Raw genomic sequence first — 27,133 nt, 5'->3', positions numbered from 1 at the left:
AATGCAGATATTGTTTAAAAGCTGTAAATCTTTCTTTTAGGATCAATTTTATATTAAGCTAAGTTGCACATAATGTTATTATAAACATGAAGTTAATGATTTTTTGATAATGTAATCCAAGCTCTTGATATCTTAGTGTTTTTTCGAAATTGTATATTTTTTATTAGGAATTCTTTAGTTTTATTATAGACTCTAAACACTAGGATTGATTTTATTTTGTTACTCCCTTTTTGAATGCATAATAATATTAAGTTATAAAAATTGCTTTGTTATTGTTGCAATGCTACACAAAATTGTTACAAGAACGTTATTTTAATATTCATTAATTCACAGTCTGAATATTGTCCTGACACAAATAATTTCTGCCTCAAAATGTCCAAATTTGTTTTGTATAATCTATTATCCATCATCAATGGAAATTCCACTTGCTTCTCTCTGATTCATTAAGATTTACAATGATTTTGTTGTTTGCTTCTAAGGGAAAAAAGAAAAAGAAAATGCCTCTTCGTAGAGGTTTAGCATTAAACATCACCTCAGATATGGTGAAGAACTACTTCCAGCCTGGCACAAATCCAACACAACCCGCAAATCAAGTACAGTTTGAGAGACATCAAGTTGGAATGACATCATTTGGGTCGACCAGGGCTACCAGCGGCGTTGCAACACCACACTTTTCAAACGAAGAAGTACAATATTATGAGCAGCAGATGACTCTATCAAATCCAGATGGACAGTAGGAAATTGAAATAGTTCTTTTTTTAGGCTAAACACTCCACTTTCTAGAGTAAACAATGCTGCAACTGTTCCATGACGGCTTTTGATTTTTCTAGAATTTCTATCTCAATTAAAAGCCTTTGATGAACAAGATTTTGTAAAGTTTTTGGCTAATTTTGAAATTTCCGTCCAAATTCCCCGGATCAGTTGGCAACATTGGCTGCAGTCGGTTGTTAGGTCAAGAATGTATCGAGTGTTAAATTATAGCTTCAAGACCTAGTAATTTTGATAACAAAACTGATAAAAACATCCCCGAAAAGCCACAAAAAGTGACAAGACCTTTATTGATAAAATAAAAATAGTATAATTCCTATATAATCTTCAAGGCTTAATTTTTATCAATGAAATTATCTAATGTTTTTTAACCTCTTTTTACAGTGATGATTTTTTCGACCGACCAGTCATCCCCATCAATGAGATGTTACTCCCAGAAGAAGATGAAAATCCTCCAGCCCAACAACAAGAAGTATCAACTGAAGTCTACGATAATTATTCTTTTGAACACCAGTACGATGACACACTTCCAATCACTGATGAAAGACAAAATCTTGTGCAGACTATTGAATCTAATAGGGTAACCATCATTCAAGGTACTTGGATTGACATTGCTTCTCTGCCCGGGGGTACTAAGTTTGCAAGGTGTCGGTATGACCTAGCCAAAAATCGAAAATTGACCCTTAATATATAGAGATGAAAAATTGCTGTTTTTGGGACCCCTAGAGAGACTTTTCCCAAAATGAAAAGGAAAAAATTGACACTCCAAATTTTTGAAAATCACGATGCTTTGAGAGAGGAAATTTCCATTTTCGTGAATTTTGGACCCTTACAGAGACTGGATTTGCTTTTTGATGCTTTTTGGACCCCTTTGAGAGACTTTTGAGGGTGTGATAAAGGGACCCTTATGGCTCACACCAATTTTGCCTATATACCGCCCCCTGGGCTTCTCTAAAAAGACTTTTGGAATTATCTAATCTTAAATGATAATGAAACTCACAGAAACTTGGCTAGTAAGTAAAAAGCTTTGTTGACCAAGCGAAATGCTACTGATGCAATAAGGTATTAAATGCATACTCCTGTTCTTTTATGAAATACATCTACCTTATTATTGAAACTAATTTTCGGGGGAACTAATTTTCGCGGTGGAAAAAAATATCGGAAAAATTGCATTTCGCGGGTTTTAATTTTCACGGTTCAAATTTTTGCCCTTCTCCAGCGAAAATTAGCTCCAATAAGGTATTCCTTATTGAATGAGGAGGACTAGTTATTTATTCATAATTTCTATCCAGGTAGTACTGGTAGTGGCAAAACAACACAAGTACCTCAATTCATTCTTGACTATTATCGCTCACATGGAAGATATTGTAACATTCTTGTGACACAACCACGTCGTATTGCAGCCATCAGTGTTGCCAGAAGGGTGGCTGAAGAAAGGAATTGGCCCCTGGGAACATTAATTGGATACCAGGTTGCTCGAGATCGTAACATGTCAGAGGATACTCGTGTTACATACATGACTACTGGTGTTTTGTTACAAAAATTGATCAAAAACAAATCTCTGGGTGAATACACTCATGTCATTTTGGATGAGGTACATCTTCTATTTTTAAAACATTTTATTTAATCTTCATCCAAATAATGTGTTTCATAATAGTGTGATCTAGTACAAGACTTAAAATAACGATTTCAAGTGGGTCGGCAGATGTCCGGTCAGGGTTGCTTTAGCTTGAAAATTATGATTTTCGGGCCCGGCATGAAGCTCTTTGGGTCAAACAATACCCGACCGTTATTTCAATCCCTGTAGTATTGCCACCCGGCAGGAAAAGACTTCAGACAAGATTCAGATTCACAGACAACAGACTGTAAGGCGTCTTGCTTCCTTGCTAAATCAGTAACACATACTAGGAACAATATTTAGATCTAATTTTTAGGTACTATCATCCATGCAATTTTTATTTTTCTTGCTCATAGGTACACGAAAGAGACCAAGACATTGATTTTTGTATGTTGGTTGTCAGGAAATTCCTTCGAAACGTTTCTAGACATGTGAAAGTAAGTACGATGACAAAGTTGTGGAATGGAAAACTACGATGTACTTTTTTACCCTAATTTTGTCCCTGGCCTAAACAGAGACAGGTATTACAATATCATAGATTAATTCATTATCATTTTCAATTCTTACTTTGATGTCTACCACAGTTGGATTGTATGCTCCTTTAAAATTATTCCTTGTTTCATATTAAAAAGGGGAAGTCATATTAATTTTTTCTTGTTAGGTAATTTTAATGTCAGCCACAGTGGATTGTACTCTCTTTTCAAATTATTTCTCCATCCTGATTAATGGCAAACAAGAGGGTGCTCCAATCATACGCGTAGATGGAAAAATGTTCGACGTTTCTGAGGTTTACTTTGAAGATATCTCTGGCTTGATGGAGGTTAGTTTTCTAAGAAGATTCAAAACGGAATTTATCTACTAATGTCTTAATCCAAGATGGCTTATTAGAATCCTAATAATTAGCAATCATAAATAACAGTAGCGTAGCCAAGAGGGGTGCAAAATTTATGTAGGAAAGCAGATTTTTGTGACACTGTAATTATCTATTAATACCTCTTGGCTACACTACTGAATAACATATTTAAAATTTATCCTTCTAGTTTACTCGCCAATAATTTGATCCATCAATTTATTTTTCACTTTTCAGCCTCCACAACAGAATATTTATGAGCCAGAAATAAGTTTTAAATGTTATCAACTATGTCGTGAGTTGATCATGATCTTGGACAAAGATGAAGTTCAAAATGCACAAGCAGATGGTACCATGTTAGAAAACCGGGGAACAGTTCTTTGTTTCTTGCCAGGTATGTTAATCCATTCATTTAAATGTGCTTTGTATAGACTAAAGTCTACTTCTGGTTGGAACTCCATTTTGGTAATCTTTAATGACCATGGTCCAAACTAGGAGCAATTGGCGAGGTCGCCATTTTGAAAAAAAAATACAAAATTCCAAATAACAAAAAAAACTACTTGAAGTTGAAAAAGATATAATCAAGAATGAGAAACAAACATCAATAACAGATTTACAATCCTTTATTTTCAAATAAAAACATTGTTTCATCCTTTTTTTACCTTCCAAAAACAACAAGAATCTGACGGTTTAAAATCGAGACCTTCCATAAATACAACCAAGCAACTTAATCGCGCCATCCAGTCTATCAAAAAGCTTTAAGCGGACCCTTGTCTGTACACAAACCCATATCTACGGCTAATTTCAAAATTCATTGCCGTAGAGGGTCTGTTGTCATTGTCTTTTCTGGTTTGAGATTTCTCAAACCAACCGCTACGATGGAGTGCTGTTGGAGTTCGGCGAGAAATCGGAGGCGATAAGACAAAATGGCCGTCAGAGTTGTCAGAAAGTATAGAAGTTTGTCGAAAAAAAGTGTTTTCATAACAAATCTGACTTCTTTATTTTTTAATAATTGAAATAAAAGAGAGCTCTAAATGAAGACATTCTATTGCAAAATAACTTTTTTTGCACAAATCGAATGTTTTTAGTTTACATTTTGGATCTTTGAGTTCACGAACATGAGAGAGAAGTTGTTTGATTGGAATCTTGTTTTTAAAGTGGTTTTAACTTCAGTTCTTTGCAAAAGAATATACTCAGAGTATCTCTGCATGTTTTTATGTTCAAATTCAGTATTACTCTTACGGCATTCGATCTATGTAGAGTGGCTATAGTTTGTTTTGTTGGCATAACTTTTGTAATTAAAATGTTTGTATTTTTCTTTGGCAGACTACATGGAAAAATAGGGTAATTGGAAAATAATTTTCTGTTAGATAGTGTTGAATATGTCTTCGTTACTTTTCAGCTTTTAGTTTGGCTCAAAAACATTAAAAAAGCAGCCAAAACATGCTTAGAAAGTGAACCTCAATGGACCCCATACCTTTGTTTACAATTTTCGTACTTTGGCGGCCATTTTATTTCAAAATTATACTTCATCGCAGAGGTCTCCGTAGGGAAAAACTTTTATCAAACAGACAATGCGCACAGAGTGAACCTGAGTGAACTACGCTACGATAATCGTGAGATACACTCTGGTACAGAGTAAGCGGACCCCGGCCTATGCTTTATATTAAAGCTCATTAAGATTTTTATTCAAGAATTTCCTGTTGAATGTTGACTGTTTAACATTCAAGTGGATGGAATAGGAAACTGTAAAGTTTCTACTGCTTATCAACCTTCGAAAATTTCAAACAATCTTCTTCTTGAACTTTTTGTAATTTAGGGGAAAATAATTTTTTTTTTAGCTTCATCCGTCTGCCTGAACTAACCAAAAGGATTGAATATTCTTGGATTTTATTTTCATCATAAACGTGACTGAGTTGCAATATCTTTCAGTGTTTTGCATCTTTCTTTTTTGAAAGTTTCATGAACAATCTCTGAAAAAGGAGAGGACTCTTTGTTTATGTTGTACATTCTCTATGTTTTTCAATTCAGGTCTTCCAGAGATCAAAGATATGCACAAACATTTGAACGATATTGAAGACAAACTGAAGTAAGTAATGTTGTCTTTTGTTGTTCTAGCTCGTCACATACTGTTTTATTGGATCCTGTTATTGACTGTTGACAATGGCCATCAGATTTGAAACTGAAAAGTAACTTTAAAAAAATTCTCGGCTGTAAAACGAAGAGTGCTCTAAGTAGCCTCAATTTAGTCCATATTTCCTTCATTTTGGAGAAAAATAGAAGTATAATTTCTAATCTGCCGGCAATCACCTATCAACCCAGCGACGTGGTCGACTTTTAGGGGACTGGTAATGAAATTACAAGGAACTTTGGTATTCAGCGCACTGTCTTTTTAGGCCACAACTAAATCAAACCAAGCAAATTCCCGCCAAACCTGTATAGGCGTTCTGATTTTTCCGAGTCTCTGCGATACTTACTTTATCGTTTCATGCTAGGGTATCTAACAGAGCACTCCCACACTGTTTTCGATACCGTCGTCAAGAAGAATTTTCTTTCTATTTCCGTCACCAGCCTCCTCAAAAGCGCTAAGGGTTAAAATGTGTATAAGTAAGTCTGCGACCGCAGTCGGAGGCGACCCGAAGGCTCCTCTTTCGATAGCTATCTACCCGAAGGTAGGGGAGGGCAGAGCATCAAGCAGAGAGGCATCAAGTACCATTTTGGGAATCTTTGGTATGACCCGGCTGGGGGTTGACCCCACAACCTTGCGAACCGTAGCCGGATGCTCTACCACTGTACTACGGTCGCTATGTGTAAAATATGTATAAGGTACCCCCGTTTATTAAAATTTGAAGGTTTTTCCACCCCCACTTTATTCTAGCCCCCGCCTATTAAGTAGCTGAGAGTATTAAGGCTATTTTATCAAATGCTTTGAACTTTTTCTTAATGGACAGAATAAGCTCATTGTCTTCATTTCATCTGTTTTCATTCATCAGGTTGAAAATCATTCCTTTACACTCTTCCATAACATCACACGAGCAGAATAAAGTTTTTGTACCAGCTGGCAAATACGAGCGCAAAGTCATCTTGTCAACGAACATTGCAGAGAGTTCGATTACTGTGCCGGATATCAAATATGGTGAGACGTTCATGATTAACACCAAAGTAATTCAACTAAGCGGATGGAATGCTATAGTTTCTTTCTTTTGAATTGTGTGATTTAGACTTCTCATTTTATCCAGAAGATACATATTTGTGTAGAGTCTATTATCGCTTAACTCTTGCCAAATTTATTCATGGCTCACCTTGATACACTTTGCAAAAATTACTATCAGAACTCTTTGACACCCTTCCAGCTTCATGTTTTCAGTTTTGCTACGAATTAAAAATCATTGAACTTTCTGTTACAGTGATCGATTTTTGTTTGACCAAACAAAACGAAGTGGACCCTGACACGAACTATCAACGACTGACTCTACAATGGGCTTCTAAAGCCTCGTTAACTCAAAGAAAAGGTTTGGTGAATGTTGATTACACACAGTTATACTACGATCTGTAAGGAAAATAATGACAGTAAAAACATTATATGCATTTATAATGAACCCATCCTCCTAGGTTTGAGCTGCTACAGCCGAGTTGGATTGCTCTATATCGCTGATCTTAGGGGAAAGGGGTTTAGAGCTAAGGAAAATCCGAATTTTTTACTCTGTTGTCAATAATATAGATTAAAAATAAAGATCAAACATCTATTTATTTGTTTTCTTTGCAACAGGTCGGGCTGGTCGTGTATCGGATGGGCATTGCTTTAGAATGATTTCTTCAAGAATGTTCCATGATCTACCAGAATATTGCACTCCTGAGATGAAGGTATGTCAGGGCTTTCTTACAATTCCAATTGATCAAATGTCAACATACATGTTTTTTTTCTTTATAAGCATTGCGCTTATAAGCATAACTAGGCTCATATATGGCAAAAATTCAAGCATATGCTAAACATTACCTTGAGCTTTCATTTTCATAATTTTTTTTTTCTCTAAAATGTTGCTAAGGATATAAGCATCCTTCAAAGCATTTTTCAGCTTTATAAATCTCTCGATCTAAGCATTTCCGAGCCAGCTTTTGGATTTTTGTATGCTTATAAAAAAAACATGTATGATTTTATGTATGAGATTATCAAACCATCATTTTCAAATTGTTCCATTTTTGAGCAGTTTTATAAACTCTTCTTTTCTCTGCTCATTTCCTACAGTTAAAAACCTATTAAAAAATAATTCGAGTCGATTGTTTGCCACATAAAATGATGCTGGACTAAAAACTATATTAGTAGTTATTTCGTTATTCTAATGTTATATTCTTTCCATTACAGCGAGCCCCACTGGAGCAAGTGATATTGAAAGTGAAACTATTAGAATTGGGGCCACCTGCTATGATCTTACAACTGGCCCTAGAACCACCTGGAATGGCTGATGTCAAAAGAACTATTCTTATGCTGAAAGAGGTATAATTTATAAAGGTGGTTTCAATTCTGGCATAGAATACAACCATTAATCCTAACACATGGGCTGTTAAATGGCGTCAAAACGCAATAGGTCAATGCAACGGCTTCAGAAATTTGACTTCATACAACCTTGGCAAACCAATCCATTTTATGCTGCTTTTGGTGCAAGGTTTGGGTGTATTGTATACAATCAGTGCAAAGCCTCAATCTTTAAATTTTATTGATTTCACAATGAGACGTCTTAAAATTTAGCAACTAGTAAGACTACTGATTGACTGAATAATGTCCTATCGCTTCGTCAGTGAAATGTCTTGTGCGTTTATTTTTTTAGGTTGGTGCATTGACAGTGAAACAGAACGATCGCATTAATCCACTGGATGGTGACTTAACATTTGTTGGGCGGGTTCTCGGTTCCCTGCCTGTGGATGTATCCATTGGAAAACTTTTGTTGATTGGTTACGCTTTTGGAGTGTTGGAAGAATGCATTGTCATCGGTAGGCATTCTTTTTTCTTAGTCATCCTCAATGGCGAATTTCTTTATCCACGACAGTGCTAGCTAACTTAACCTTTTCCTATACTCATCCTCAAGTGCGAATCTCTATATCTCTTGTAGCATTTTGTTCGTCCAGTTGAGATATAAAAACACAACTCCTGTCTTGGGTTTTTTTTCATCAAGTGAACAATATTTTCAAGATTTCAGCACATATTCGTAAAGCTAGTTGCAACAACCTATCTACGGCTGTGTTATACAACTTCGTTTTTTGACTAAAATGGTCAATTTATCTTCGGTGTACAATGATTAATGGTTTTAATCCTCTGTTAACATATGAAAAAAGATGTATTGGTTTTGACTCATCTTCTTCTCACCATAGCTGCATGTTTATCATTAAAGAGTATTTTTATGCAACCTTTCAAACAAGAACTCAAAGCGTATTCGTAAGAAAGTTCTCATTTGTCAATTTTTTTACACCGTTTACTCAGACATGTCATTACATGGAACACCATTCGACCAGCTTCTTCAAAGAGATTCAGGCAACTCAAACTAAAATACAGTGATGTCTCTCTAAATCGACTACCCTCTATCTTGGATTTCTATCTTTCTCGAATAGAAATTTCGGCCCTTTGGACATTTGTCGGTTCTCTAAGCGAAACCCCTCTCTTACAATTTATCTTACTTAACCTTTTCAGCGCGCAACATTTTTTGAAAAAAGTAAAAATTTCAAACATGATTTTTTTAAATCTAAAATTTTATAAAGCAAAAAAGGCATAAAAGCTTGTACCTTGAGGGTTAGACAATGGTTTTGGTACCATTAGAAAGGTATTTTACCCTCTATCTTGGATTTCTATCTTTCTCGAATAGAAATTTCGGCCCTTTGGACATTTGTCGGTTCTCTAAGCGAAACCCCTCTCTTACAATTTATCTTACTTAACCTTTTCAGCGCGCAACATTTTTTGAAAAAAGTAAAAATTTCAAACATTATTTTTTTAAATCTAAAATTTTATAAAGCAAAAAAGGCATAAAAGCTTGTACCTTGAGGGTTAGACAATGGTTTTGGTACCATTAGAAAGGTATTTTTATACTCTTTCAAAAAGCAATGCCCTTTTTAATCAGTCTGGGACTTAGTCAGGTAGAATTAGTTGAAATTTCACCACAACCCGGACAAAATTGCCATCTACTTGGTATGTTGGCAAATTTAGAGCGTGTATACACGTCTGATTTGAAGGGTTAAAGCTGCATTCGAAAAATCTTTCCAAACTATTTTTGACTCAGTTCATATCATCATCATCATCATCACAGACCTACTCCCGGGGGTACTAGATTTGCGAGATGACAGTTATGTCAGAGCGATACCGATAGTTCAAAAATCGAGAGGGACTGAATTTTTTTGACGTTTTTGCCATCCTTTGAGAGACTATTTCCCCAAACTTTCAGCTCAAATTCACAAATTTTAGTCCAAATTTCAAGAATTTATGACCCTTTGAGGGAGTCGATTTTTGATTTTGGTAATTTTGGAAAATGGTTTTTTGTGTAACCCTTTGAGGGACTCACCCAGTTTGCCATACCCTGGGACCGACAGAGTAAGGTGGATGTTATCATGTTCATTTCATTTACTGTTATCATTTTACAGAAACAAGATGCATTGGTCTGGAGGTTCTGGCAGTGATCTCATCGCCTCCTTCAACGCTTTTATGGTATGAGGTCTTTACACTTTGTTCTTTACTTTGCAGTTTTGTTGAAGTTTTTATAAGATGCTCACATAATTGGTTATTCAAAACAATAGAGATGACGCGTTCTTTAGAAAAATATAATAACAGTTTTTGTTTGAATAGTGAACGACCAATCCAATGACAAAAATTCTTGTAAAAATGTTCAACTTGACCCTTATTTTGAACCCAACTGGAGTTCAGCCCTACCAATTCCGCTCTGAAAGTCATGGGTTGAAATCATTGTTTTGTTTTATATCTTTTTTATTCTATATTTTAGAGTTGGAAATTCAGAAAAGAGCATCGTGGATTCGGAATGGTGAGAATACACCTTTTTTAATAAGAACAAACTTTATAAAAAAAAAACCTTCGATGGTCGAAATGTTAAGAACAAGACGAAAACATTTTTACGGAGTTGATTTTCTAGGAGATTGTACGAAGGTATGTGAATAAGAACAGGTTAAGAACATTTTAAAGCTTAAAACTCAAAGATTTAAGAACGTCTGAAGGCTTCCAAAATTTTGGATGTTTTATGAGAAACGTGTAAGAGCAATTTTCAATAAATACTGCTGCATAAGCAGTTTAATGATTAATATTCTTGACGTGCTGAAACACCCGAAAAAAGTGTGAATTTGACTAAATGTAGAAACACGGTTGTCAAAATGGGCTGTTCCAAAAAATTTCCATACACGGGGTGGACGAACCTTTTCAAGTCAAAACAATTTTTTTGGAAATGTGTGGATACGAAAAAATTTGAGGGTGGACGAACTAATATCAGTCGTTTACTCCCTGGGAGTTTAAGAATAGCTTTTTACCCCCTGGAAACATGAAAAAACACTTCCTCTGAAAATTCTTCTCATTTTACCCCCTGGAAAGGTTCGTCCACCCCCCTGTATGGTTATAAAATGGAATGACCCAGTCCGGCTTTTTCCGTACTCTTTCGTTATAAATATGAAGTCATCTTTACTTGAGCATATCAAGAATTATTTGTCCTAAAAGAGTTTACCACATCAAAACGTTTTGTCTCAAACGGCGTTGATTATCATTCTGACGTAGAAAATCACTTTTTTTCAAATTTTTTTTTCAGCCTGAAATCAAATGGGCCAAAGAAAACTTTGTTGAAGTGCGACGTTTTCGAGAGGTACGTTTAAAACCTTTTATTTTAGTCAAATTGCCTCCTATTGAAACTTTTTGTTTTTGATTCACAATATTGAGGTTTTAAAAAAAATTAGCTGACATAGCTCCTCGAGATATTGTATTTGAAATACACACTGATCTCTAACTACTTGACTGGATTGAGCTTCTCATAAAAAAGGAAGCTTGTCCAATTTTAGAGCTGACTATTCCACCGTCTTGTCTTAAATTTTGTCGTCAACAGCACAATTCGAATGTTTTGAAATTCGAACGTTCGAAAATCCAAGGTAAAATACAAAACAATATGGCGGACTAGTCGACTTCAAAATTGGACACACTACCACGGGAAATCTGCGAGTAGTTATCCCATCTAGTGTTAAAGAAGTATATCTGTGGAATGGGAATTTTCACTAAGACTTAAAATTTAGTATAATAACAGCTCTCCTATTATGCGTCAACCTTATTTGAATATTGATTGTATTTAGATTGATGAATTAGCTAAAGAGCTTCGTGATCGTCTGACTGGCTTCAATATTCTGTCTCCAAGAAACATCTTTCATTCGTAAGCAACCAACAAGCCTTCGTACGCTATTTAGGCGCTTTTTTAATACTCCTTCCATATAAAACCTCACGTCAGTCCAGCTTTCTTGAGTTAGTTACTACCGAGTTTATGTATGTGTGTTTTTCTGCGACGGAGACGGTAAGGTTCTAATTTGACTAAATCCTGACCAACTAAGGACGACGGTAAATCAGCACTTTTACCATCCTCGACATTTCGGGTCAGAACTGCGGGTTATTACAAATCGCTTCAGTCACTTTACCGTCACCAAAAGTGTAAATACATAAGCTACTCTGTCATCACAAACGGCGATATTTGAAATAGAAAGTTACAGTAAAAAGAACACTACGGGACGTTCCGAGACGTTCAGGAATGGTCTAAGAACGCTAGAAAACTGAACGTTCTAAAACGTTCTTGATCGGGGGCGATTTTTGTGAATATTTTGAACTTCCGAGTTTTTAATTTCAATGTTTCTTCTTTATGCAGTGAGAAATTAAATAAAGATGACGAGCTGATTATAAAGGTTTGACTTTGCTCAAATTGAGATTTTTTTTTTCGATTCCGGAAAATTTTATCCTGTGTTGTGATTGTTGCCCAAAATTAGATACTATCCTAAATTTTCGGACAATTTTGGAGGAACCCCCTAGATTTCAGTAAAGATTCGCCTATTTTGAATAGGAATTTAGAATAGGCCTCTAGAATAGGCCTCTCTAGACTGTCAAGAAATTTTCCTGATCCACCAACACCCTGCCTGGAAAGTATGGCCTTCTCAACATGGGCTTTTTTCTGGAATAGTCCATGGTATCGTTTGTCTCTTATTGAACAACTTATACCGTTGGTTACGAAATTCTTTTTAAACGCCAATGATTTATTCTCTGTATTCTACTGTGAACATGCTCAGACAAATTTCGGACAAATTTTGTTATCTTTAAGAGCATACTCTCATAACTTTGAATGTTGAATTTCTTCACCGTATTTAGCAGGAGGAAGAAACTTTTATTTTTTGTAAGTTTTGTGGAATCCCTAGGGAAATACGATATTTCAATTTCTTTTTCTTTTCGGTAGTTAGTCATTGCGGGAGCATTTTATCCGAATTATTTCCAAACAGCGGAAATTGATGAAGCAGATGCAGCCAAACAAATGTCCGGAAGAAACCCATTCACCTGCGTGTTGGTAGGTTTTTTTTACACTTATCAACCCTTAAAGCGTTAGGAGACTGGGCTGGAATTTACCAGGAAGAAATGGTGCCGATGAGACAAAGGCTTTTAGCATCATTCCCTTTTAAATTCATCACCAGCCCCCTCCCTTAAAAGCCTGACCACGCCATCAATGGTTGATATAGGTGTCCATTGGTTACGGTTTAGGGTTAGGATAAGTACGTGTAACGTGTCATTCTTCTTCCATTTCTTTTGGTAAAAGTCTCAAATCTTGTTGCTTTGAAATAAAGGAAGATTCTGATTACAGAAAACTTTTGCAACATTGATGGAGCCAAAATCTAAGTTCTTATAAACAGGAAGATCTAAAGAATAGGGTTCTGAATTATTTCGAACTATAAGACCGCACTTGCTCAAAATTACTAGATTTTATTGTGAAAAGAATCAAAGTACTCCTGCACATATATTTTCCAGGTCAATGGTGCACCACCAACGCTTGTCCATTATCGCTCAAAAGTTGCCCAGCTCTTCCGGAACTGCGGACGCGGAAAGAAATTGTTTTTCGAAAATTCAAGGTACGTTAATTTAGTTCTAGGTAGCGATGGTTATAACGAGAACAATAATATAAGTTATAATATAAGTGGCCAGCTCGTAAAATCCCCCTGCCTTTGAGTAGATTGCTAGCGAAAGGAAAGCCTTTGAGGTTCCTCTGACAGCGGTCGCAAGCCCTACTTACTCCTCCTACTAATACAATATTTTTATCAGTTTTATTGGTTTTGAAATTGTTAGATTACACGTTTTTTTTTTATAAGAACGTCAAAAATTTTCGAAGCCTTCGGATGTTCTTAGTTTTTTGGATTTGAAGCCTAAAAATGTTCTTAAAATGTTCTTATTTTCAGCATTTTTTGAGCATTTTGATGTAATTTCTTAAGAAAATGCATGTTTTTATGTCTCCAAAGCCTTAGAATGTTCTTAGAATGTTCTTAAATTTTTGGGCCTCGAAGCCTTATGTTCTTATATAGTTTGTTCTTATAAAAAAAAAACGTGTAGTTCTTGGTTAGGCGAGGCCAATTTAAATTGTTGTTTTACGGGCCAAGCTACTCAAAAAAGAGGGTCGGTCGGTTGGCGAAAAAAATAAAAATAAAAGTAGAATTTCACCTATAAAATCTAGTAAAAGTAAAAGCAAAAATATAACATCTTGAAAAAAAAGCGAAATAGAAAATAAGTTACAGAAAGGTAGGATTCATGGATAAAGTGAAAAATTGAACATAAAATTCTTATAACCTTGGAAGAACTACCAGAATTTTGAACATTTGAGAGTCTGTAAAGCAATGCAAATAAAAATGTACTACCAAAATAAATTTTATTTTTATTTCGATTTTTGGAATTTCAGGGTCGGTCGGGCCCGTAAAACAACTAATCAAATTGGTCTCACCTTATTAACTTTTGAGCTCTTTGTAGAGGGAATAGCATGTAAACTAATGGAGATATATTTTTCTTTTAGAGCTTTTGTGGAATTTGAGAACGATGAAAGTTCGCCAGTGGCTGTTGCCGTATACAAGGCAATCAAAATGAGGTTCGTTGAACGTCTTATAGCCTATTTTACATTCACATACCGGATTCTCGTTATCTGTCTTTTTTATGAAGACCCCTATTTAGGTCATTTTAAATGGAGGTTTAATTAGTAGAGTCACCATTAAGGTTTTTATTGAAGAAACGAAAATATTTGAAATGAAATATTTTGAACTCTGGAAATTTCCGCCTAGATCGCCATTTCACAGATGAAAGTATAAAAAATGGCTACTGCCGTTGATGGTATCGTGAGATATTTTAACGTCTCTCTAATTGGCAATCAAATTTAAAAAATGATGTAACAATTTTGTGCCAAACAACGCTAGCCTTTATTATAGAAAGTTGTCAATTTTTACAAATTTGAATCTGTACTTAAACGAAAAAACATTTCCTTTCTTATATAATGCGCGTGCTGGATATATCCGACAATGGCAATGGGAGTGAAATTTTCGCATGCCGGGTATATCCGACAAAAGCAAATAGAGTAGAAATACGCATGTCGGATATATCCGACGGTGGCACGGAAAGGGTTAACATGTACATTAACATAAGAAATCCATCGGCATTAAGCTTTTTTCACAAACAAGTACAATTTTACAAAAGACCTTAGAGAAAGGGGAAATTTTTCTAAGCTTACGTATATAATGATTTAAGGTTTATAACAGGGGGGGGGGTCCATGTACAAAAAAGCGGCATGTATCATGGTGGGTGGGTGGGTGTTTTCAAAAAAAATTTGCTGTTTAGTACTTGTGTACTATACATGGGGGTGTCAGGGTCAAATTTCGTTTTTTCTGCTTAGTATTTGTGTACTAAAAAGCCAAAATCAAATCAAATTGTGATTTATTTTAGATTTTTGTCGAAAATCTTTTTAAATTCTCAATTGTTTTTGTCAATGTTCGAGAAAATCTTTTGAAATTTTTTTATGGGAAGAATAAAAAACTTGCTCCGACAAAGTTTCAAGTTTTTTGGCTTAAAATTTTTATTTTATGAAGGGGTGTAGGGGTATATTTGGTAGTTTTCTGGATAGTTTATTGTACTATGTAAGGGGGTATCAGGGTGTATTTGGGAGTTTGCTGGATAGTACTGGATAGTATATTGTAAAATATAGGGGGTGTTGGGGTGTTTTTGGGAGTTTGCTGGATATTATTTTGTACATTTTGTACTATAGGGGTGGGTGGGTGTTTAAAATCGAAATTTGCTACAAAGTACTGACACATGCCGCTGTTTTGTACATGGACCCCTCCCCTGTTTATAAGAGTTTGATTACGTTCAAAAAGTTCTCATTGAATGGAAGAAAAAGCCACTTAAGACCCTCTAATCAGTTCGCTCCTGCGAACTTCCAATATTCGAATCTTTCTAGAAGTCGAACTTATTTTCAATTCCCGTATAATTCGAATCTCTCTGTAATTCGATTAAATAAAATTTCCTATTCCAGTTCGAATTAGAGAGAGTCAACTGTAAATCATTATCTCAAAACGAGGTTAAAATACCCGTGGCGTTTAATCAAACCTTTTCTATTATTTTTTAATGTTTTATTTTTCTTCCACAGATTGCTTCGTTTACCGCTCAGTATTTTCGTGTCTAAGAAAGAAGATGAGGAGCTCAGATGCAATCTCATGGAAAACCCGATCGAAGCTTTCAATCCCGAAACGGGTCTAAAAACAAACAGATTCAATACCAATTTTAACGACAGAGATGGAGCCTTGAGTGTGACAATTGTGGGAGATTCTAAAAGGGTATTTGTTCTTTGCCTGTCACGTGATACACCTTTCAGCCAATAAGATTTCATAATGTCAAGTAGGAAACAATCTTTATGATTTTACTCACTACAACATTTTCTGTACCTGACACACATGATTGATCATTAACAAGTTAACATTCACCTAGATCTGACGTAATTCCGTGGCAAAGAACTCTGCAAAAACTTTTTCCTTTCAATAGATTCCCCCTTGGTTTAAACCACCCATCATTATACCAACTACATCATCTTTGAATATGTCTTCCAATTAAGATATTTGTTCTGTCGTTTGCTTTTTCAATTTCTCTGGATGTTCGGTGTCTTCAAGTTGTCAACTATGAAAGATGAACTTTTCTCTAAATATAGGAGGACTTGACTCTCGCTAATCGATAAATAGGAAGGAACTTGTCACACTATTTTTGGAAATATCAAACATTTGCTATTTATTTCGTTTTGTTTTTAGGTTGAGGTGAAAGATACGGGCTATATTTACATATTTGTTCAAGAGGTATGAAATTATTAGCAGCTCAGATAGTATATATAGAAGTGTATTCACGAACGTTTTTTCAGAACTCTGAAATCTTTTGTATGATTCAAAATTCCGGTCAAATTCCGACGAATTCTTGTTTTCAGTAACAAATTAATATTCCCGGTTCAATTTCAAGGAAGTGTTGTTAGACAAAAATCCCCTTCAACGTTCACCATGAGTCATTTTTCCCGATGTGCTGACCATTTCGGTTCATCGTTAATTAAACGTTTTACACATCTTTATCTTAATAAGGGGGGATAGTACAAGACACTATGCTGGTTAGTACCGTGGGTGGTGTGCCATGTGAATTGGATGAAATCACTTAGCACTAAGGTGTACTAAAAGGGTGTTCCATTGCTAAAAAATTGCCAAATTTTGGTACTAACTGCTTGACTGAAATTTTGAAGAAAGGGGGGAGGGTGTGACATAAAAATCACAATGAAAGTATCATAAATTTAACAAGTTTTGACTGAAGGATTTTAAAATTAACTGAGTTAATTTGAAAATATTCTTCTTTACTAAATTTTTCTTTTTTTTGAACTATTTTTAAATTTCTGGTTGTTAAGTACCATTACGGACTGTTACGGAGACCTTTTGCTGCAAATGCATGAACAGTTTGATGTAGGGGTATATTCCGAATAAAAGGCTTTTTTTTGCCCGACTTATGACTTTTCTTCTCTGCGGCTATCTCCTTAGTTTAGCTTTATGAGTGTATAAGTGTGGTCGCTCGTCTCGCTTATGAAGACAAATCATTGCTTACTTACTTACCTCGTTCCAGGTGACACATCCTGGCCAGATCTGGGTGACGTATGCTAATCCAGACACTCGAACACTTATGTTCCAACTGCATCAAAAGATCAACATTTTAGGAGGGCGGAATTTGAAGCCATTACCCAAAGATGATATCTACGTTGGTGGCTACTGTCTGGCTTTGTTCGAAGATGAATTTCATCGAGCGGAAATTAAGATGACTACCGAAAACGGAGTTCAAGTAAGATTTTTTTACTGCAGAGGTGCCTCCATAGCTTGAACATACATGGGGAACACAGAAATGTTCGAGTAATGGTGTTAGGTTTATAAGGTGAAGTTATCTGAAAGGACGAGAAAACTTGTTCGAATTAGACTCCTTAATTCGAATTTCAGTGGTTCGAATCAAAGAGACCAAACTGTATTTTACCTTTGAAATTTTTTATTACATGTAATAATTCTTTAGGTAAAATATTGGAATACACGCCTTTTTGCGGCTACACGCCTTTTTGCGGCTACACGCCTTTTTGCGGCTACACGCGTTTGTTTCATTTTACTGACAATAATTGTTTTCGGGCCATGAATACACAGTTCAAATTATTTGGTTGTGTAATTCATTAATTGTTATACCGTTACGGATGAGAGTTCTTTGATCTGATCAAGCTCTTTAGTTCCCTGGAGTTGAATTAACGGCATAGCGCTTGCCCACCCACCAATCTATTTATCAAACCTTGAAGCGTGAGAAGAATGGGTTCTAGTTTACATTGCAGTTTTCGTGTCAAAACTCAATGCAACGACATCAATTACTCGCGTTTTGTATTCATCAGCGACCGTAGCATGAAGGTAGAACATCCAGCTACGGTGCGCAAGGTTGTGGGTTCGATCCCCAGCCGGGTCATATAAAAAATTCCCAAAATGGTACTTGATGCCCTCCCCTACCTTCGGGTAGACAGCTATACGAAAAGGGAGCCTTCGGGTCGCCCTCGACTGCGGTCGCAAACTTACTTACTTTATTCATTATCAGGTCTTTTTCCTTGACTTTGGAAACAAAGCTGTGGTCGAGCCGAAGAATTTGAAGATTTGTTCTGAAGCTTTGTTGGAAACACCGTTTCAGGTAAATGATAATTGAATTCTCATTAGTCCTCAACTTCAGTTGAGCTAGAATCTGAGAATTCTTTGTGTGTCTGTGTGCGTGTATGTCCCAAAACTATGGAGCAGCCTACATGCCTCAAAAATTGTCGGATTTGGCTGAAATTTGGCACACTTGTTCATGGGATGAATATCTGGGGGTCTACCATTGGGCCTATCAATAATTTGAAGCCACTGAAGTTGAGCCCAGTGCGTTGCGCACGTTCGACTATATCAGAAATAATTTAAAAAAAGCTCAACGACAAGAATCATCTACTGATAACAGGGATCTGACAACGGTGTATATAATTTTTCCAAGTTGAAATTGCCAAAATGTTTATCACCCCAGAATTCATAATTTCCATTAAAACCTTAACTTCGTTTGTACTACTTTTCTTTTGCTTTCATAAAGGTATTGATTGATTGAGACCTTTTTGTTGACGCTTTTTTAGGCTTTTCTGTGCGAATTGGCCGAAATCCGTCCTATTCACGGTACTTGGTCTGAAGAAAGTCGTTTACGTTTTGAACAATTAGTTCAAGTTGGTTCCAAGCAACTCATTGGAAAGGTAAGGTGAAAGCTGGTAAATATTTAAAAACATGAGAAACACTAAGGCTACTTTAGTAACGTTAGTTTATCTAGTAGGTTGAGCTTGTCCGAATGCTTAAAAATCGTCCACACTCCACCGCAGTGGCTATAGAAGGGAGTTGCGTTTTTGAATATAATAGGCATTTTAGTTTGGCTTGTTTTCAATCCCACCCAAAATCCCTTACACTTCATATGTGTCTTCAGTTTTTAATACCTGTAACAAAAACTCTAAAATAATTCTTTTTTATAGGGTTTTTATCAAAACCCTTGTCAGATGTCAGAGCCTGCCTGAACCCATTCTCCCAAAATCCCTGCGTCAAATACTATCTTTCAAAAATTTACTAGGGCAAACCTTTTACATAATTTTGCGACGCTTTTTTATTAGATTTATTCGTGTATTCACGATACATGTCGTATCGAATTGTTTGATGGCGACTTGAGTATCAATCGGCTTCTGATCGAAGAAGGACATGCTCAGTTCCAAGAAGAAACACTTGTGTCTAAGGTATAACATGGGACACAAAAATGTTTCTTTTTTTATTCGCGTTCTGAAACAGAATTTTTTCGGGACATTCTGTACATTGTGCCTCAGGATTTCGAAACTAGTATTTTCCAAGCTGGCAAAGCTGGAGAATAATTTCTATGAAGCATTAAGTGGGGTAAGGATATTTTGGCGTAAAGCTTTTTTTTAGTTGGAAGGCCATAAATAAGGGGTCATACTAATCATGTCCCCTTGTCTAAAGGCTCGGGAAAATATGACAGAAAATCACAACTCAAAAAATATATCCCACAGACAACTACAAACTCTCTTTAATTCGAGCATCTATTATTCGAATCTTTCTGTAATTCGAAATAAAATATTGATCTTCTGAGCTGGAAAGTGGTTAAAGTTACTCTCTGTAATTCGAAGAAAATTTCTGACCCCTTGAAGATCGAATTAGAGAGAGTCAGCTGTATCACTTAATGATTTAGACACGCCATGAAGCATCAAAGAATAACCAGAAAAGTAAACCGATGCCGAAGGTTGCACAAGCCAGATCTACCATCCCACTTGATGAGGAGGTTTTAAAGGTAACAGATCTGAAACTGATGTTAATGCTCACAATAGTTTTCTTTAATAATAATAGTATTTTTTTTTAACTTTGATACCATGGGTTGATCACTAGCTCGATAGTATGGCGTTTCAAATTATAATGTAACCCTCCTCATTTTTGGACCTACCCCGGTGGAGGTCCTATAGATTAACCTCTGTTCGTTCGTTCGTTCGTTCGTTCGTTCGTTCGTTCGTTCGTTCGTTCGTTCGTTCGTTCGTTCGTTCGTTCGTTCGTTCGTTCGTTACCGGCTTTTTTTCGAGATTATTAGAATGTAAAATTAGAAATTGAGAAAAATTCTCAAAGAACTTTACGGTCATATGTCCCCTGTTTCTAGATGAAACCCATTTCTTCAAAATGACACATGAGATGGAGTTTTTATAAGACACTTTAATAATTGGTCATTTGAAGTAATAAAAATGACGCGTTCTTTAGAAAAAGTTACAAAATTGTTTTATTACTGGTTAACGACCAACTAAATCAAATAAGAGCTTGTAAAAACTCCATCTCCTCCCCAAAAAGACTCCTTCCCTACTCACAGTTTAACAACCGCAGATCGTTTTTACAATTTCCTTCTATTTTTTTAGATTCAGCTTCGTGGACCTTTCAGTCCATATGAACTATCCTTTGGAGGATTGTCTGCTCTCTCCAGGATGAGGTATTAATTCTTAACAATTAACCACAGAATTGTATTTCATTCCACACTAGGTCGGACTTTTCCCTATCCAGTGTGCTCATTTGAAAAACCCTTGACGCGTTCTTAAAAATAGAAGAAAATAGAGAATAGAACTCCTACCAGGAATAAAAGCAGGACTAAAATGCAATAGGAATGATATCAAGTCACGGTTGATGAGAAAACATTTATAAGGAACTTTGAGGCTGAAAATCATCCGAAAAATCGTTAAGAAAATGGTCAGGCTGAGAATAAGAAAACAAGTTAAAGGTTTTATTTTTATATAAGTGTTGCCGCTTCATATCAAACACATATTTTATATTGGGACAGTGTCTGCCTATTGTTATATTGTGCTGACATAAGCAAAAAAATGTTTTTCTTTTCCTCTTTCTGACCAATCTTGCTCCACATCCGTGTCAGTTCAATGGGAAAAAAGCTTGTGAATTAAAATTGATAAGTAAGCAAACGATATCACTATTATTTAAAAACAAAACCTTTAATTCACTAATCATTGACATTGACATTGAGGAAACAATATTCAATCAACGTCTTCCACTGTATTGTAGTCAATTGTTTAACAAAGAATCATATCAGTCCAAACTTAGCAGTTAAGTAAATAAGAAAGGAACTATGATACGAGGCTGAAATTCAAAGAAAAAAATCAGGAACTCTAGGCTCGGAGGCAAGTTCAGGTTCCTTACAATGATAAAAAAACTTGTAGTCAGGGTTACTAAAGCCTCGATGAAAATAAGAATTCAATCATATTTTTTCGGCCATTTCTTTCCCCCAATAAATAGTGTGTAAACGAAATTAAATAGTGAATTAAGCTCAATGAGTGTTAGCCATCCCAAACCCCAACTTTGTTATTGACTACCACCCCTACGTATTCATTGCTCTTTGTAGTTATTTGTGCGCTGTTTAACCACTAACGGTTTAAAGAACGATAAGATACGCATGCGTATATGGGCTGAAATTTGCGCATCCACTGTATGTTAAATACGTTTTTTTTTTACTTTTTAAACAGAGCGACGACGGTTGGACAAGACTCGGTAAACAGTGTTGTGATGTGCGAAGAACCACAAGACAAACGACAACGACTTATGGTGGCACAAAGCATACAAATCAATCAAGCTGGGTCCAATGTCACCGTTAGGTAGGTATCCCCAGCTGGGGTACAATGGTTTTGTAAACTGCAGCAGGCATGACAAAAAATGCTATATGTGTATTAAGTTTTCGGGTTGATTGGAAACACTTTCACAAAGAAATAGTCGGGTAGAGGATAAACAAAATTTAGAGAAGTTTAGAAAAGATACTAACAGAAAAACCAAGGAAAAGGAACCTTTTTGTCGAAAACGGATTTCAACGGAAGTTGATGATCGGTGTTCAGAATAAGAAAATACCTGGCGATGTTTTTTAGTCGTCCGAGAGAAGTATAGTACAATGTCAACCGATAAGTTGAAAAGCTGGCAGTTGAACCCAGGGCTGATCCGAAAATTGGTAATTGAACCCAGGGACAGAAGTTGAATCTGACACATTCTTATTTTCAAGTGACTTTTTTTCTAGAGAGACAACTTTGTTCCCGAATATTCACGGATTGAACGCCTTGCTTCCGTTATTGTTCGCACCGGTAGCCGAAATAAGGTAACTCTTTTAATTTCAATTTTTGAAGTGTGAGCGGAAAAGCCCTCAAATTGATTGAAGGTTTATGTTCATTTTGAACAGGTGTATGAAATATCATGACACTATCATTTTTAAAAATACCCAAGAGAAAACTCGCTAAACTACTTTCATTATTTTTATGCTCAACTTTTATGAGGCAACTCAACGTGAAATATATTTTAGGGTGCAGAGTCAGTCAGGTTCTTGCCACCTGCCGATATCTTGGATTTTACAGGCCGGCCCAAAAATACCCCTTTTGCCTAACTCAGCCCTACTAGGTTTCTGTTTATTCCAAACATAGGAAGAGAAAGCAGAGCAATGTCGAAGTTTGACCATCCTTCAAAAAACCTGCATTCTTTTTCAATTAATCCAATTTGTTTGTCCAATTGTGTTTTGTTTGTGATAAACCCTGATACAATATTGCAGGATTTCTTGAAAACTTTTAATGAAATAAATCATATGAACATTCTCCATTTGATAGTGAATAAGTGGCCCGGTGTAATAAGGCAGACTTCAGTCATTAATTATATAATAAGCAACCAGGGCTTCAAAAACCCTGCATCTGCAAAACATTCTCCATTTTTTCATAGATGTGACAAAGCAAGACGCAAATACACGGGAGCATTGGTTGGTTTAGGGTGTACGGAGAAAGGGATGCCGATCCTTCCCGATCACGATATGGAAATCGTTTTTGATGTCGCATTCAACGATGAAGACCTCTCAGCGGTAAGTCCTCCTTTCCTTCCTCATGATGTTATCTGGTGACGTCTTATTTAGCTCGAAAACAGGGTATGAATCGTGGTCGACAATATTGTTGATATGAGTTTGTTTTCCGTCTTCTACCAATCTCAATATTATAATGGCGAAAATCTTCATCGAAAACGGTCTAGGAAACTGTTTTAAGCGGGAAACTAATAGCTCTAAGCTCCGGTTTAAACGGCTTACATTTCCCCTGCGTAATCTTATTGTGAATTAAAGGGGGCAGAAAGTTGACTGTCTAAAGTCTATGCGCTGCTCAATCTTTTTCAAGCAAATATGTCAAGTGCTAACTTTCTGCCCATTCTTTTTCTCTTCTTCTGATTAGAATAGGTAAGTCGACCGTCTAAACTAGAGTTTTAAAATTAGTGTAAATCAGGTCATCATCAACGAGTCCTCGCCTTTATACACATGTATTCAGGTATCGGCAAGTTGCATAGTTTTGCCGCGCTGCAATATTCCGCAACGTTGTGGTTTTTTGCAACGTTTTCAAGACTGATTGTGAAAAATTCCTAGGTAGGAAATTAAAATCCTTAGGTGAAAAATATACTTTTGGGTTGTTCTACAAAATGCACATGATTTTGAGACCCCGATTGTCACCCTACGACCCCGTTCTAGTTTCAAAGGAAAGCGCTGTCAATTTAGACAGCGGAAAAGCTTTGAAGTTTGATAATGTTGCGGAGTTTGACAACGCTAAAGTTGCGGAATTTCGCAGCGCTGAGAAAGTTTGTATCTTGAAACCATTAAAAAAGAAGAAAATATTATACAAAATTTACCAACTTTCCTTCCAATTTAAACGCTAAAGTTGCGGAATTTCGCAGCACTGCGATTCTGTGCAATTTCCCGAATTGTATTATAAAGGCCAACAACCCAACACGAGAAGTTTTTTTCCCGTTGGTGCAATGCAACATGCTCCATCCCACCAACCTGAAACGCTTTCTCGTTTCTCCACCCTTATTTTTCTTTTAATAACATTTGTGCTTTTCTCACTTTTGTGCCTGGGACAAAATCAACGTGTCCTTTGGGTATTTCCCTCACTTTTTGTCCCATGAAACAAAAAAAGAAACCATGAGACACGCACTTTTTTCTTGTGTTGGTGGGATGGAGTATGTTGCATTGCACCAACGCGAAAAAAACTTCTCGTGTCCCCAAGCCTTAAACATTAACTTTCTTATTTTTTTCAGATCAATTGCGTTCGGTTGTTCATTAACATGATAATTGGTATCGAAGAAGAAAGGATCGATAAAGCTCATAAAGTGATCGAAGAAATACAAAGTCATGCTCGTGAACGACTTACAAGGTAACTGGACTGAAATAATCCTTTTTTAACAGTTTTAGTAGAATATTTTGTTTTTCTTTAGTCAATGAAATTGGCTCATACTCAATTATTGAGAAGGTTGTCATCCGACTCGGATCATTAACTGATATAATCTGTCTATATGTACACAAACTATTAGTAAGACGTAAAAGCGGTTTTTCGTTCGATATTTTCTGCTCAAGTTACATATACACTTCATGGGTTATAATGAATGATCGTAATGGTCCTGCTACGGTAAGTTTGGGAGTCAATAAAAGACTGTATGATATCTTGACAGTAGGTCAAGTGGAGTTCTGATCAATTGTTGTAGTTTTTTGGGTCTTCTCTTTTTTATCGTTTTTGAAAATTTTACGAGAGAATTCTACATTTTAGGATTGTGACGAAACAACGCCAGGAGATGGATCCGATTTATTTCCGAAAAGAGTTCCAATGGAATCAGGTTTGTTTTGCGTTCGTTCGTTCGTTCGTTCGTTCGTTCGTTCGTTCGTTCGTTCGTTCGTTCGTTCGTTCGTTCGTTCGTTCGTTCGTTCGTTCGTTCGTTCGTTCGTTCGTTCGTTCGTTCGTTCGTTCGTTCGTTCGTTCGTTCGTTCGTTCGTTCGTTCGTTCGTTCGTTCGTTCGTTCGTTCGTTCGTTCGTTCGTTCGTTCGTTCGTTCGTTCGTTCGTTCGTTCTTTCGCACTCGAAATGCTACGAAAGATTTCAGAAGTATTAAAAAGTGTAAGTTGATAGTTTAATTCGAGTATGTTTTATTTTCCCAGAATGATCCATCGAACTTGCTTCACCCAGACAGCGCAAACAAAATGTTGGAAGAGAAACCATGTCATTTATATCTTTACCACAAGGGAGTATTCTTTGAACGAACTGGGGACGAGGTTGACCCTCGTATCGAGGAACAGAAGAGGAAAATCCAACATCTTCATTCTCTGTCTGGAAAGTATGTTACTTTTTTCTCGCTGCGTATTCTTGATATTTACTGTTAAATCTCGCTAATTCAAATTTGAGCGCGTAAAGTTTAATATCTGTCCAAATTACAGAGAGATTCGAATGATAGAGAGTGCTTTACTAGGGTTACCGATGAAGGGAACTAAAAATTTGTTCAAATTATAGGAAAATTCTTCAAAATGGTGGAAGTTGGCTGTATTCATTCCCGTTGCAAATTTGGGTTACTTTCGGGTGTTCCGTGTAAAATATTACTTATAAATATATCTTATCGGGGAAAAGGTTTACACCCAGCTTATTTTCAGCTTCTTATAATTCTGTATGAGGATTTTTTAACTTTCCTTTTTTGCTCCTCCCATATATCTAGGCGTAATTTTTCTTAGACTCATTGTTGATCAATAGTTTACTTTCAAGTGCCATTTTCAATAACAAATGTGAAATTTGCCATATAAATGGTACAGGATCAACTCGACGACATTTTCTGGTGCAGTTACTAATTAGTTTCCCAAAATGATTGTTACGCAAAAATTCCGCTTTTACGTGATAAATTAATCGTTACTTTATTAGCAGTCTGTTTTAATAGCATTTTTTTCCCCTTTTTTTTCAGTTCATTGATTCCATTTCAAACGACAGTTGAATGTCCTCTCTGCCAAGTTGTTTGTCAACATCCAAGAGCTGTATATTTCCACATTGAAACTCCTCAACATCAAGACTGGTGTAGAAGTCTCTTTCAAAGTTGATGAAAGTAGGATTATGTGAGGGTTGTAAACAAAAACGAAAAATGCTGTCATTTGTGAGAGAATGATCCAAATGATAATTCAGTATGTGATTGGGAGCGGTGTCATACTCAAATGTTGATATTTGTTAATAAAAGAATATTGGTTCACCAATGATTTGACTTTATGGAGTTATCCAGAAACTAATACTTCAACGATGCTGGTTTTAGGATTTTTCGTGTTGTCTAGATTGGAAGCGGTGTCATACTCAAATGTTGATATTTGTTTATAAGAAAATGTATGCTCACCAATGATTTGACTCCATGGATTTATCCACATAGACCTTTGTATACGCTCAGATACTAACACTTTAATCTAGATGATGGTTTTAGGATTTTTGAATTCGTGTTGTCATTAACATGTACCATTGTATCTATCTGCATGGACAGATTGGAATTGCTGGAATTTATTTTAACGATATCCAAACTCTGAGCACCAAAACTATGACTACACTATTAAAAGCATGGAAATAGACGGATATAGATATATCAAGTTTTTATAGAAAGGTGCAGAAAGCCTGCTAGTGGTGGCCAAAGATTTGTAAAGCCTGGAGGGCTAGATATTGTGCTTTTGCTGAAAATTGTCACGTCAAAAAAAGTCATGTGACATTACATTAGAATTTCAGTGCTTGACCAATCAGAAGCTTCGCGGGTTTTCGAAAACAATAGCAGCAATATTTTTTGCGATATTCATTTTTTTTTGCTTGGAAGAGCTTAAAGCACTCCATCTAGCCCTTTGGGCTTTATAAATCTATGGTGGTGGCTACCATTTTGTTATGTTCTGTTTTCTTTTGTTTTGGTTTTGTGTAACCATTAGTAACCATTCTGGATTTGGTTCAC

General features: G+C 36.1%; 1 protein-coding gene across 1 annotated transcript; it reads left to right on the top strand.

Annotated features, from left to right (window-relative positions):
* The first annotated feature begins 473 nt into the window (after nucleotides 1–473).
* Nucleotides 474–26,906, top strand: LOC136809001 (ATP-dependent RNA helicase TDRD9-like). Its single transcript, XM_067065575.1, has 36 exons — nucleotides 474–733; nucleotides 1,153–1,364; nucleotides 2,061–2,362; nucleotides 2,743–2,823; nucleotides 3,048–3,206; nucleotides 3,474–3,630; nucleotides 5,268–5,325; nucleotides 6,230–6,372; nucleotides 6,644–6,748; nucleotides 7,006–7,100; nucleotides 7,600–7,731; nucleotides 8,063–8,225; nucleotides 8,604–8,667; nucleotides 9,861–9,924; nucleotides 10,217–10,255; nucleotides 11,024–11,077; nucleotides 11,556–11,632; nucleotides 12,116–12,152; nucleotides 12,695–12,802; nucleotides 13,258–13,358; nucleotides 14,288–14,359; nucleotides 15,905–16,091; nucleotides 16,557–16,601; nucleotides 17,401–17,613; nucleotides 18,394–18,483; nucleotides 18,950–19,063; nucleotides 19,469–19,588; nucleotides 20,056–20,154; nucleotides 20,762–20,832; nucleotides 21,872–22,000; nucleotides 22,411–22,488; nucleotides 23,097–23,232; nucleotides 24,447–24,562; nucleotides 24,953–25,019; nucleotides 25,338–25,513; nucleotides 26,126–26,906. Exons 1-36 carry the CDS (start codon nucleotides 498–500, stop codon nucleotides 26,256–26,258), a joined length of 4,233 nt encoding a protein of 1,410 aa, XP_066921676.1. The 5' UTR covers nucleotides 474–497; the 3' UTR covers nucleotides 26,259–26,906.
* Nucleotides 26,907–27,133: the final 227 nt, after the last annotated feature.

The sequence above is a fragment of the Clytia hemisphaerica genome, unplaced genomic scaffold (assembly GCF_902728285.1).
Source record: "Clytia hemisphaerica strain Z4C2 unplaced genomic scaffold, Clytia hemisphaerica genome assembly, whole genome shotgun sequence".
Classification (NCBI taxonomy): Eukaryota; Metazoa; Cnidaria; class Hydrozoa; order Leptothecata; family Clytiidae; genus Clytia; species Clytia hemisphaerica.
This window is presented reverse-complemented; position numbering and strand designations above follow the sequence as displayed.